This window comes from Pagrus pagrus (assembly GCF_965226575.1).
Source record: "Pagrus pagrus genome assembly, chromosome: 12".
NCBI lineage: Eukaryota > Metazoa > Chordata > Actinopteri > Spariformes > Sparidae > Pagrus > Pagrus pagrus.
This window is the reverse complement of record NC_140196.1, coordinates 9,851,740-9,865,423: the sequence shown is the minus strand read 5'-3', so window position 1 is coordinate 9,865,423 and position 13,684 is coordinate 9,851,740. Positions and strand designations below refer to the sequence as shown.

Genomic DNA, 13,684 nt, shown 5'->3' with positions numbered 1-13,684 from the left:
AGTTACCACTTTTTTACGTTACTACATTTTTGAGGAAAATATTTTTTCTCCACTGTAATTATGCGAGAGGCCCTTTTCTCTTTGCAGGTTCAGATTCACATACAAATCAATCAATCAGTATTTGTATAGCACCAATTCACAAGTTATCTCATGACACTTTTCAATTGGAGCAGGGTTGGACCTTACTCTTTAAAGCTGCACTATGTAGTTTTGGAGAAGACATTTTAATCAGAAGAGAAAGATCTTCATTGACTGATTTTTATAATGCCTAAACAAACTGTCTTCATCTCTGAATAAACAAACTTAAGTTTAAAGGAGAACACTATTTCATTACTATTTTACTTTGTTTATATGTGGCGGACCCTGCCACCTTTCTAGCTTCAAGCAGTGTTCTGAGGACCTTATTTTCCTCTGAGAACAGCTCGTTTATTCAGTTATAGAAAAAAATATATATTTGAGTTTGTATTATTACCTCACTAATACTGTAAATATCAAAATTCTGAGTTTGAATTTCTTCTCCAAAACTACGTAGTGCCCCTTTAATTAATTTAAAGAGAAAACACCGGCTTTGTTAAAAAAAATTAAACTACCTAGCACTATTGAGAGCAGTTAAAATTAACTCTGCCTAACCACCTACAACAGTTAAAAGGTATTTAGACATTAAGGCAACAATAATACTATATAATATATAATACATTATTCTAGAAATGTCTGTGCTTTTACTGTGCAGGACTTTTACCTTTAATGGTGCATTTATAGTGTGGTATTGCTACTTTTACCTAAGTAAAGGATCTGAATACCACTGCTGGCAAATACTACAGACTGAAACCTAGGCTGGTAATAATGCAACTCTATGGGAGGACTTCATCAAGTCTTTAATTCTTGGAGCTAAATTCTGTTAAAAGGTCAGAAAGTCAATCCACTGTAATCCCCAGCAGACCTCAGTACCAAGAAAAAAAACGGTTTTGTCTTCATGGCACTTTGTGTTCCCCGGGAGTCATATGTCAGGTGTGTACAAAGAGCACAGCAGCTCAACACAACGGACTCTCTTTTGTTCCTTTTTCTAGTTCATTTGCAGTTAACCTATTTTTATTTAACCAAAGAAAGCAACGGTAACCTGATGTTTCAGGACGCAGCTTTGGGCCAGTCTTGAAAACAGAAACGTACAATCATACATCAGTTAACGCAAAGTTTAGAAGCGTTGGAAACTGAGGAGGAGCTTTGTAAAATAATTTGTCCCCCGCAAGCTTTTTATATATTCAAGGATTGTTTAAAAATAAACGATTAAAACACACCATTCTGTTTCTTACATCTTTTTTTCCCCCGTTAAAAGGTTTTTTTTCTCAATATGGTTGTCGTTTTACTGAACAGTTTGTAAAGCTCAGTGAGGCAATGTGATTGTGGGCCATATAAATAAAACTGATTTCATTTCATTTGACCGTTCAACGTGCTGTTTCAATGACTCCGCCCTCCTTTGTGTATCGTTAGCCTGAAAAAATGTGAGTTACAAGTTTTTTTTCTATCCCACAAGATAAACCAAGACAAGTCAACCGAGAGTGAGAATACAGAACACAGACATGTTAAAAATACTTTACTGATACGTTGAATTATAAAAAAGAAATACAGAAATGTCAGAAGTATCTCCACTACACCTCAAATACTAAAAACAAGAGGTAGTTAGCACTCTTTGCTAGTGTTTACAGAACTACTATGTTTGCCCCTGAGCATTAAAAGGTGGCAGCAGGAGAACTACCAAAAAGGCAAATAACAGGTTAAGAAAATGTAAACTTCTATCACTAATTTACTAATAAAACAAAAACAGCTCCCTTTCTGTTGTTCCCTCATCACAGACTGACTTAAAAATCACATTCATACAGGTCATGATTATCAAGTTCTTTACATTGCATAAAAGAGGAAGTAAAACTGAGACGGCATTCGGTGTTAGAGTCAAACGACAAACAGAAGCATTAAACATCTTCCATGTGAATTAGATCTGTAAACACACAAAGTAAGGTTACGACTTTAGAAAGATGGCGCCGGCTAAAATTAACAATTAAATGTCAGTTCCTATTGTTAAACCAGATAAACGTTTCGTAGAAGGAATGTCATAACAAAACAGGGATGCTCGGGATCAAATGTCATGATAGCAGCTGTAAGCGAACGGCATCTCGGGGGGAAAATGTTCAGGCTTGCTGTTAGATGACATCTGCGTAACAGTCGCCTCTTTCGCAATCCTGTGGGGATTTTTTTTAAATCTTGTATTTCATTTTCCCACTTTCGCTGATCACACAGATATGCTAAAAAAGAGAGAGACAAGAAAAACGACAGTCAAAAGGCAGAACATGACCTTCAATACAAAAATGTCTTAATTTGATGCCTGTTTGATGGTCAGTGTTACGAGAAGGGTTGTTCCTAACGACTTATTTCCCTGAAGTTTAAATTTAGACTAGTTGACTAGTCTGAAAGAGAGAAAACACTCAAAAGGTTAAACATTGTCCCAAGCTCTTCTCTCCCACAGCAACACTGCTCCTGAAACGCCTCGTCAGTAGTCCCGCCTTCAATTCCGTGACTTGGTGACATCACAATACGTCGCCATGTCACACATTTGCATAATTTATGCCTAGCAGCTAGTGTAGCACGCAAGCATTGATTTAGCACAGCTGCTCTGTTGTTAGCAGTGCTGGCTCAGGCATGTGTGAGCTGACCAATCAGAGCAGATTCCGGAGGAGGTGCCTTAAAGAGACAGGAGCTCAAATGGAGCACAGGGGGGAATAAAGTGCTGCAGTACTGGACAGTGTTAGTATCAGATTTTTATTTTATATAAAGCAACATTTGTCAAGGAAAACATTACCTTTCAGTAAAAAATTCTGTATAATAAAATAATTCGTTTAAACGATGAGTATTTCTGGGGCTGACTAATGAGGGTATCAACGTTTAATCCGCACATCTCTAGTTTCGAGGCAGATATTACGAACTCTTCCTTTAAACTGACTCACTGTGTTCTCTCACATAAAAACAGGCACCGACTTACATTTAGGTCTCTAAAATACTCATTGTAGTCTAAGGCATATCCAACCACAAACCGATTGGGTATCTCAAAGCCGACATCTGAAAGAGAAAGATAAAGAGGAACTTTAATTGCAAGTATTTCCATGGTCCACTGACTCACTGACTAACAAGCTTCAACAATTATTTTAACTGTGAATGAGCCACTGAGTCATAAAGCTGATAAAAGGGTTGGTCAGGTACATACAGTCAGGAAGACATGCAGTGTTATGTGGTACTCTCTTCACCAGCAGTCTGTGGGAGAATAAGAGCAGACAGTAACATACCATATCTCTTCCTACATGTCACGTAGGACGTCAAGGGGCAGTATTCATTTTAAAACAATCAATTATTCTTTCTTTGTCTCTGTCTCTGTCTCTCTCTCTCTCTCAGTCTAGACTAGGAGGCGGAAATTGAGTGATTCACAAAGCAGGGCAACTGGGCTGGTTTTGTTTTTGAGGTCTTCACAGCCATAACTTACCCTGCTACTTTGATCATTTTGGGCCTGAAGGCTTCGACATGCTTCAGGAGAGTCTTCATTGTCTTTCCGGTTCCTACAATAGCCTGTAATGGAAAAAGATAGAGAAACTGGATTGAGAAAGCAAACAGGGAAATGCCGACCTAAAGCAAATTTCTCTCGAACTGGAGAAAAGAGGAAGAAGTTGGTCACACTGTACTTGTTAATGAGCCCTTTTCTAAAAATCACATGTGATGTTTTACACATTACCGCCTCTAACCTCTTGCATTGGGAAGAGGTTAAAGTTGTGGTGGGACGAAGCCACACAAGTGTGCCTTGCCATCTTTGTCACACAGATGTAGGTCAACAAGCCCTTCATATAGAAAGGATTGTATTTACACACTCCACTTAACATTTTTCACTTGTGACAGGATTTAAAAAGAGGGTAAAAGCAACGGACGGATCTGTTAATCATAATACTGTTGCTTAACTTAAATATTACTTCAGCAGAGGTGGGAAAAAGCAGAAGAAGAAGTCAAATAAATTTCACTTTATATTTTGCCTTTCAGTTTGTTTTCAGTGTTCCAGTGTGTTCTTTGCCACCACCATGTGTAAAGCACTTTAAGCCGCCTGTGTTAGGGAGCTGTTAAATAAATAAACTTGCCGTGACTCACATATGGTCACCATTCAACAGCCAGTCAGTCACCCTGATTGTAACGATTTCCAGTATAAATACACTCTACCCTATGTCCCTCTGAATCACAAGGAGGACTGACAATTCATTTATTATAAGAAAGCTTTTTGATAAATGGTTGTGGCTTTAAAGAAATTTCATCCCAATTGTGGTGTGTGGTTTCAAAAAAACTACAAAAATTAGAAATAAAAAAGCTGTTTTTAGTACCAGTACATAAAAAAGTTATTGAACGACAGTATCTTAAATACTTAAAGCGGCAATATGTAAGAATTTTAATTGAGAACTTTCAAAAATTTAATAAAATAATCAACAGAATGTGAATAAATAGCAGTTTTGACCTTATGACATCTGTGTACTGTGTTGCAGAGATATCTACTGAAGTTAGCATGTTAACCAGCTAGCCCTGGCCCATCCCAGTCCAAAGCTCCTGTGCCAGCAGTGTAAACACTCGCACCAGCTAGATACTATTGGCGCACTGTGGTTAGCTTTTTAACCAAAAACAAGGCAGATGAGAGCAGAGAGGCCAAACTAAAACAGTAAATTTGTGAGCCATAAAACCAAAACCAAAAGCTTAAAGATGCAAAAATTCTCCTTAGAGCTCAGGGAAATTGGGAATCTCCCTGTCACAGTATACATGGCCATTTCTGCCATTGTTAATTGAAGAAAAATAATAATAAATATGCAGCAACAAGAAATTTGTTGATTTCAAATCCTTGGTAAAACTGCAGGATTTAAAGGGCACTTATTTATTAACGGATAAAAGAAAATAACAGACAAGGAAATGCTACAATAAAGACATTTCCATTACAAACTGCAATAGCAGTCAGTCATGGAATGACTTCAAGGTCATACTGTCAGATGTCCGAGCACTGACTAATGACTGTTGTTTCAAAATGTTTAATCATGTGATGTCTGAGGGTGTACAGAAAGTAACAATCACTGAATGACCTAGCTAACTATTTCCTGTAAATGTCATTTCTTCCCTAGTGCACCTCCCAATACGGGACTCAATTATTGTACCACCAAGAAAAGTTTATGATCAGGTTGGAAAAAACAGCTCTCTTATTTCCTTAATATGGGTCAACCCATTAAAAAGTTTCCTTACGTCGAACTCCTGTAGAACAGAGGAAAAAAAAAACTTTAAATGGCTCCTCTTGACCTGGATAGCCGACAAGGCAAGAAATACAATAGGCCTATTCGGTGAAGAGAAAATCATGGCTGACTCACCTCCACAATCAGTACGTTCTTATGGGAGCATGTTGGGGGGAGAAGAGAGGGAGGGAAGCAAACAATTATTCTTAGTTGGGAACAGATAATAAACTTCTGTATCTTTTGATCAACCACAAACACATTCAAGATAACAGTCGCACGGACAAATGGAGAAGTAGCTCGTGAAGTGAAAAACAACAGAGTCGTGTTTTTTTTGTTTGCTGAGAGCAGCAGCGAACAAAATGAAAAACAAAAGTCAGATTGGAAATCTATGCTCCTACGGTCCTTCTTGAAAAGTCACACTGAAATAGCTGAGATTCTGCAAATGTTTATCTAATCAACTGGAGTCACAACCGCTTCAGTTCAACTTAGCTAGGTCAAGATAAACAAAAAACTTTAACTGCCATGTAACCGTATGCAGTTTACTCTACTCTTCAAACAAAAGGTTCGGCCGAGCACGAAGTCATGCTTTGTTTAGGCCTCATTATTCATACGGATTTATTTAGGCTGCAGTAAAACCCTGGAGAAATGTAAAAAGGAATGAGCTATATATTAAAAAAGGAAGCTACTGTCAGTCAGACACACTGCAGGGAGGTGAAGGTGTAACATGAACTATATTAATATGTTCCTTGTCACACAATGACTTCACTTCTTCCAGCAAAACATGGCAGCACTCTGTTACAAACAGACGACTAAATTTAGTTGTGCATCACAGGGAGCTAAGGGATTTCACAAGCACACTTAAAATACTGTGAGCACAGCAGCCGGCAGTGACTCAAGCTTACTACCTCATATCCTATTCATGTTTCAGGCATTTATGCCACGCCTGGCTACAGGGCATATTAGTGTGTGTGTGAGAGTGTGCCCGGCTAAAGCGGTGTGTGTGTGACTGAGCGTTCAGATCAGCTGATTTATATTACCTAGAAATACTCTCGCTGAGTTATGACTCCTGTGGAAGCGGGTGAGTAATTCATCCATGTGTACACACACATGCACAGATGTGTGGAGAGATAAAGATGGGCGTGGGCGTGCACACTCGGCAAACAAGCTGCAGAGATTCACAATCTCAGCTAAAGAGAGGCACCTGGACAGAAACTAAAATGAAGATCTGCTGTCAGAGTGTGAACGTCAGGTGTGTGTCAGTTGTGCGCGAAAGACCTGAAATAGTCCATTGATTAAATCGAGAGAGGGAGGTTATTTTAAATGACGTATCAGCTACATACAAATAAAAACAAAACTTAATGCTATTTAATAGTTTGAATGCCCACTAAGTAATTTCTGCCGCTATAGGGTTCTCATCAAAACCAGTGGTGCCCGAAATTTTCCCTTAAAAGGCTAAAACAACCGCCTAATGTACTGTATTGTCAAAGGGGCTCTACTTAACAACTAGTAACAATTGACACATGTTTATCACATCTTTATTGGCCACATGTGAGCAGCCACGTCTCTGCCGGTTCCCTAAACAAGCCTGTGAACAGTCCTGAGGACGTGACTTTATGCACGTTCTCGAGTGACTCTTCTCAGTTCCTCTCCCCGCTTCGCTGACAGAGAACAACAGTAGCTAACGTTATTTTAGAAACAGAGTCCGCCAACATAAACTTATCGACCGGCTTACCAGCACAATAAAGAAATTCGTCAGAGCTCCTTTAAGATGAAAAAAGGGGGACTGGAATCCCAGGTTCCCTTGGCTGATTGATTTCCTGCACAGCCATGCTCGGATATGAAAAATAATATTAAGGGATCCTTTACATTTATAGAGAGTTTTTAGCTAACAAAAACAGCATAAACAACATTATTATTATTTTTTTTTTTTCCCTCTAGAAATCATCTCACAACCCTTTCAGTTCAGCTCGTGATCAGGTTTTAAATTTCACCCACAGTACAAATTAAACACCGTCAGAGCCGGTAAAAGTCAGCACATGAACACACACCTGCACATTCTCCAGTCAAGTGGCTGTACTGACTTTGATTACATGATAATAAGACAAGCAGACGAAGAGTAACAACTACACCACCGTCATCCTCCTGATCCACTATGATAGCAGGTATATTCTCCCATTTACACTGAATTTCTCCACTGAGATAAAAGCTGAATGGGCCTTTAAACAATTACATTACAACTGTCGGTATCTGATCACCGCTGGGTTTGTCAGAAACTGCCATCTTTGATCTCCTTTACGGAAGCACTGAACCATTTCCTCAGGATGGAGAGGGAGATGGCAGATTAGAGGGAAGGCTGCCCTCTTGAGGCTGACATCTATCAGTACCCTCCATCTCCATGTCACTTGTCAGTGTTGGTTTTATCGCACTAGAGCTTATAATAATGTTCCACCAGACTCGAATGCTGCTCTTGATTAAAAGTTAGGTTGTTTTTAATAGCGTAGATAAGAAGAATATTACCTTTCCAGCTAAGAAAGACAAATCCTCCGCTCCGAGTATGTGGAGATCCTCCGTCGACCGGTCGTTCTGAGGAAATAAGGAGACAAAAAAGTGAAAATAAATGTGTTTTTTTTCTGATTGTTTAAAAAAATATGTGCACATTATTTTGCTTTAAGGTCAAAGTGTGTTTTATATCACAGCACAATTACATAATAACAGTATACTCATGTGAGAGTCTGTGGTATTCTCTGCCTGAGCTTCATGGTGGCCACATGAAACAGCACATTCACAAAGATACCACTGTCATAATGTATGAAACATAACTCATACACATCTTCTGACTAAGTCATGGGACTCCGAACCATCACGACGGATTATCTTAAGCATAAAGACTGCCTCTCCGTTCTCACGCTCACGGCGCTTCAGTCAAACTGTGTGTGAAACAGCAAGCAGCGGCTCACCAGGTAGCTCTTGAGACGGATGAAGTGGACCCTCATGGGGATCGTGCGGTTGGAGTTGCGGCTCAGAGCCTTGATCCTGTCCACCAGGTCGGCACAGAACTGGTAGCCTCCTTTCAGCACACACAGCACCACAATGTCATGGTCCCCCAGGTCGTCCATGATGTTTCGTGCCAGACGTTCTGTCCTGTAGACAGCGTGAGAGGTGAACTTCAACACTCACAAGCAGAGAAGTTGGGTTCACATCCACCATGTTTTCACTCCTCTTTGTTAAGTTAGCATGTCATCTCAAAAACAGAAACAAATTTCACTGGGATTTGGTGGAAGGTTAGGCCACAGGCTAAAGAAAAAGTTTGGGGGGCAGATCAAGAAAGTTTAAAACAATTTCTTCACCATACAAGATGACATTTTGTCAAGAACCACTCCACTACAACTGGGCAACAATACACTTTCATTGGAATAACATTATCATACTATTTGTCCACAATAATTCTGAGTGGACCTGAAACCACGAGTCAACGGACATCAAATTAATTTCCAACTATTCATTTGTCATTTCTTTGCTGCCTTACAGCTTCTTAAATGGGAAAAAATGTTGCTTTTCTTCATCATACATGATAGTAAAACTAATATATTTGTGTTTTGGACCATTGCTAGGTTAAAAACAAACATTCGATTAACAGAGGAAATAACAGACGAGTTCATCGATCATGACAGTAAGCGTTAGTTGCAGCTCTGATTCTTAGCATTAATAACTAAGATATTTCTTGCTCGTGATTTTACATGACATTTACAGGCTATTAATTGTGATGTGTTGCACATTGTGTGAAAGGATCCTGCAGGAGCACATTTTTTAATTAGTTTATTTTATCGGCCATCTAACGGAAAAATCACCGAAACTGATACCAATACTTGATAAAATGTTGAATATCAGCCCGATGATGGATCTACCCTCTCCGGACATCAATTTCTTTTATTCTGTGTGCTATTTTTTGTATAGTCTTTGTTTTCTATTGTGCGATTTTGCAGAAAAATTTGCCATATTCTGATATATTACGAGCAAAACAAAAGTATCAATAGTCAACAATCAGTTTCAACCTTGTCACGCACCCTTATATTGCCCCTGACTGAAAAAATCATGTATCTTATCTATGATTGTCTCTGTATTTACTGTAGATGCTGATAAAGATTCAAGTGTACATAAGAATTCAATGCACTCTGGAGGATTGTGTGGCACAGCACCAGAATAATTCATAATTTTACATTCACAAATTGTTCTGTGTGCTTGTTGTTATCAGATCTGTCAAAACAAGCCACATGTATCTTCAGCTCGGTGTTGTACCTGTCCATAATCACGCCATGAGGGATGAAGACACAGTCTAAATCTCCGGCGTAGTGAGCCGGATAGCTGAAGAGGTCTAAACTGTAGCCTGGCCAGTCATCCTCAATCTGGGAGGGGTGGAGATAAACATTACGTCGCAGTTTAGGCATCAACAAGTAGTGAAAAACAAACAAATCTGCGTCAAATGAGCCTGAGACACATGTGGCCCTGCAGCAAACACATCTACAAGGTGCGTAAAAGTTGCGTGAATGCGCAGCAGCCGAGCCTGCGTGTGCATCCGCGGATCAGAAACTTTTTTTCTGCGCTGTGTTCAGGCGCCATGCAGCACTTGTCTCCGTCGTGTTTTCTCGTTTCATTACCACGATCCCGCCGCTTCTTCCGTCAGGTTGGACGGCGACGTCTGCCATGTTGTTTTTCCGCCGACACAAACAGGCTCTTGTCTCTGGGGGAAAGTGGCAGTGCAGGTTTTTTCAGAGGGATCTGGCACCGAGGGGAGAGAGGAGGAGCATGGGAGAGAAGAAATGTTACCATCTAACACCAAACAGTCAGCGTGACCCCCTCTGTGATGTGTTGTTCAGCTCTGCTGCCACCAGAGGCAACATAACACTGATGTGTGACCCTGCACAGAGCTGCTGGGTGGTGGAGGGCCCATGTTCTCAGTCTGAAGCCAAGCCAGGGCCAACAAGCCAGGGCTGGTTTAACTCCCATGATGGGCTGTGTATATTACTTACATAGCTACATAACTCAGTTCTTGTTCCTAGTTAAAAGGCCTACATTCAGATTTTAACTTAAAGGCGCACTACGTGGTTTTGGGGAAGAAATCTTAGTCTGAGGAGAAAGATCTTCATTGATAACTACTGAACAAACTCCCTTTGTTTTCATGTCTGAATAAACAAACTGACCTTAAAGGACAACACGGTTTCATACTGTTTTACTTTGTTTATATGTGGCGGACCCTGCCACCTTTCTAGCTTCAAACAGTGTTCTGGGGACCTTATTTTCCTCTGAACAGCTTGTTTATTCTGTTGTGGGAAAAAATAAATACGTCTCAGTTTGTATTATTACCTCAATATTGTGAATAAAATGAGTCTTTCTTCTCCAAAACTACATAATGCCCCTTTAATGGAGTAAAAAGTATTGTATTTGACTCAGAAATGTAGTAGAATGGAAGTTTAAGAAGCAGAAAATGGAAATAAATTAAGTACAAGGAGCTCAAGTAAAGTACTTTAGTAAATATAGGCTACTTAGTGACTATCCACCACTGGTTATAAGTGTAAACACTATAAGAGTACTACAAATTAGTACTCCTGTATTAATATTAAGAGATATATTACGTTCTGTGTTATTGGAGCAACATTTAATGTCATAACTGGATATGCTGGAGCTAATTCTAACAACTCTACATACAATTGGACAGTTCAGTGGATAACAATACATATTTAGTCAAATCTATTAATATCTATATTGATTTAGCTGATGTGAAAAAAATGTAGTTGAGTATAAAGTGGAGTAGTAGATACACTGAAATACTCAACAAGGTACCTCAAACAAAGACATCATTGAATTATCACTGTTTTAAAATACAGGAACACACACAAACATGTGAGAATGAGAACAATCTGCATCATGAACTCACACAAACACAAAAAAACAGCCACAGAAGGGGAGAAGAAAGAAAGGAAAGACAGGAAAGACAAGAAGAAATGTCATCGCCCCTGGCTGGACATGAATGTTACACGAGTGAAAAAACCCCCAAAACAAGTGAAAAACAGAATAGAAGCAAAACAGTTTCCATTCAGTGCCAAAAAATAAATCACAACATTCCCAGTGAGCAATAATGCAACTCAGCCCTCTTTGATTTAAATACCACTGCTTATCATGTGGACGATATAAAACGCGTTCACATCGCCATCTTGTGGAGAGGGACGGACACTTCAGGCCATGTTTTCTCTGCTTTTTGGTCTGTTCTGTTTTTAATCAAATTTAATAATCACATATTTTTGATTCACACACCCTCTCAAACATTGTTTCACCCTGTTCGCCAAAAGAAAAGAACAATCTGTAATTTAAGAGATCCAGATGCCACACCCAATCTCCTGAGCACAATAAAATCTGTGTGTGTGTGTGACAGTGTGTGAATGAGTGAGTTCAGGACGAAGCACCCATGTGGTCGGTGAGTCCAGCAGCAGCAGCAGCAGGGTCTATGCTGTTGTGTCACTGCACATTAAAGCAGTGTGCTGGGCTCCGTCATGAGGGGGGAGACAAGGTGTCTGGGCCACCCACCCATTCTCCTCCTCTGCAGCTGTAATTATAAACAGTGGTACAATGACAGCTGGGGAGGCAGATGTCAACGGCAACATTAGATTTCAATCAGCCTGCACAGTGTCGACACTGCTGAGGAATGAGGAGGTGTAAAAAGCTACGCCGCATGACGAAATCCCTCCAAAATGTCAGAAAGCCGTTATTATTCCCTGCACAACTTATTCCACAACATGTTTGTGTTTCAAAGCAGACTTTGATGTTGTGATAATCACGAGCGTCCGGCAGCACAAGCCAGAAGATGTTTTTCAGATGAAGTCTTGTCAGATTGTTTTTGATGCCCCTCTCTGTGGGTGAGAGCCGACCGGCTCCTTCGCTGCCCTCCAGGCGCAGGGGAGCAGTCTGGCTTTGGCATTTCACACTCGCTCAGCAGTCAAGGCCTGTGACCGTCCGCAGTCTCCACAGCCAACTGCTCCCTTACATACCCTCGCCCCTGTTGTTTGGCCAATTATGAATATTCAGCCGCTGTGAAAGTAATTCTGTCAGACATGCAACTGTCCAGCCGGATAGTGTCAGCGGTGTTGTTTGGTGTGTTTGAAGGGAGAATCTCACAAGGACATGACCATTCTTTTCATTTACGATCAGATTTTTACACGTATGATGACAAAAAGTGACCATGAGTTGACCTAAATACAACATTTTGGATGTTTTTCTGTCTTTCTTTGTTTAACTAAAATTGGATTTGGATATTCCTGTGATCCATTGTTGTCAAAGAGCTTGATCACGATGATCACAAACATGAACTCTGGAGGTTTTTTTAAATCAAAGCCACAGAAGAAGAGCACTGTATTAATCCTCAGCTGAAAATAGTCCCCGACAAAAACAATATATACGCTTGTTTGAGTGATATTTGCTAAAAACTACAGGTTTTTCTTTCATCGTTCATTCATTCATTCATTCATTCATTCATTCATGGGATCAGTTGATCATCAGCCTTACAATAGAAAAAAATGCCACTTTAAAATAAGCAAGACAATGTTCATAGTTTCTTATCAAGTCTTTTCCTGTTTTACTTTGTAGCTTATATTCTCACGTGTTTGTTTGGTTGGTTAATCAGCCTCTGTGTGTTTCAGTCAGTGTTTTCCTTTCAGTCTTTATCGCACTGAAGTGTAATGAGATATTTTTCTCTAGAAATAAGACGAATATACTGGGTAATAATTTGAGTTTTTGCAGTGTAATCTTCAATTAAAAAGAGCACTCTGCTCCTGTGTTGTTCCATGTATTGCCTTCAATTTATCTTCTGGTTTGTTTGCTCCCAAAAGGAATCAATTTTCTTGTATTCTTATCTTTGACCTGTTCTTGCTTATTGCTCCCTTGTTAGTTACTGATTTCATTGCTTCGTTTTATCACCTCGTACTTACACTTACTTTAATTTGCCTGTTTTCATTTATTTTTTTCTTCTTTCTTCTTTCTTGTAAAGCAATTTGAACAAGACACCGTAAATGAAAGGTGCTATAAAGTTTGCTATTATTTGTTTGTTGGTTTGTCAGCAGGATTAGACAAATACTACTGAACGGATTTCCACAAAACTTGGATGGAGGATGAGTCTCGGCCCATAATAGACCCTATTAACTTTTGGTGCAGATCACTTTCTTTAACATTGTGAGGTAGCGCAACCGTAACTTCTCAATAATACCATGGATCTTAATGAGAAGAAAACATTTAGGTGGCTGGTATCTATGAGTGCGTAAAACTATAAAGTGTCTTTTTAATGTTTTGAATAAATGTTATATTTCATGTTGAGTGTAACTTTGTTTTTGTTTTGTTTTATTTAAAATTAA

General features: G+C 39.5%; 1 protein-coding gene across 1 annotated transcript; it reads right to left on the bottom strand.

Annotated features, from left to right (window-relative positions):
* Positions 1–1,574: 1,574 nt before the first annotated feature.
* Positions 1,575–10,188, bottom strand: prtfdc1b (phosphoribosyl transferase domain containing 1b). The gene is made up of 9 exons (XM_084369819.1): positions 9,944–10,188; positions 9,585–9,691; positions 8,246–8,429; positions 7,806–7,871; positions 5,424–5,441; positions 3,527–3,609; positions 3,254–3,300; positions 3,032–3,108; positions 1,575–2,297 (listed from the first exon to the last, which is right to left on the bottom strand). The coding sequence occupies exons 1-9, from the start codon at positions 9,989–9,991 to the stop codon at positions 2,250–2,252; spliced, it is 678 nt and encodes a 225-aa protein (XP_084225945.1). The 5' UTR covers positions 9,992–10,188; the 3' UTR covers positions 1,575–2,249.
* Between the last annotated feature and the right edge of the window lie 3,496 nt (positions 10,189–13,684).

What these genes read in the sequence shown, in the direction of transcription:
- prtfdc1b (XM_084369819.1), bottom strand. Translation starts at nt 9,991, where the DNA reads ATGGCAGACGTCGCCGTCCAACCTGACGGAAGAAGCGGCGGGATCGTG. An exon ending in GAAGAAGCGGCGGGATCGTG is followed by an intron (nt 9,692 to 9,943) that starts GTAATGAAACGA and finishes CACCCCTCCCAG; the next exon opens with ATTGAGGATGACTGGCCAGG. An exon ending in CACTGCATGTCTTCCTGACT is followed by an intron (nt 3,109 to 3,253) that starts GTATGTACCTGA and finishes TTTCTCTTTCAG; the next exon opens with ATGTCGGCTTTGAGATACCC.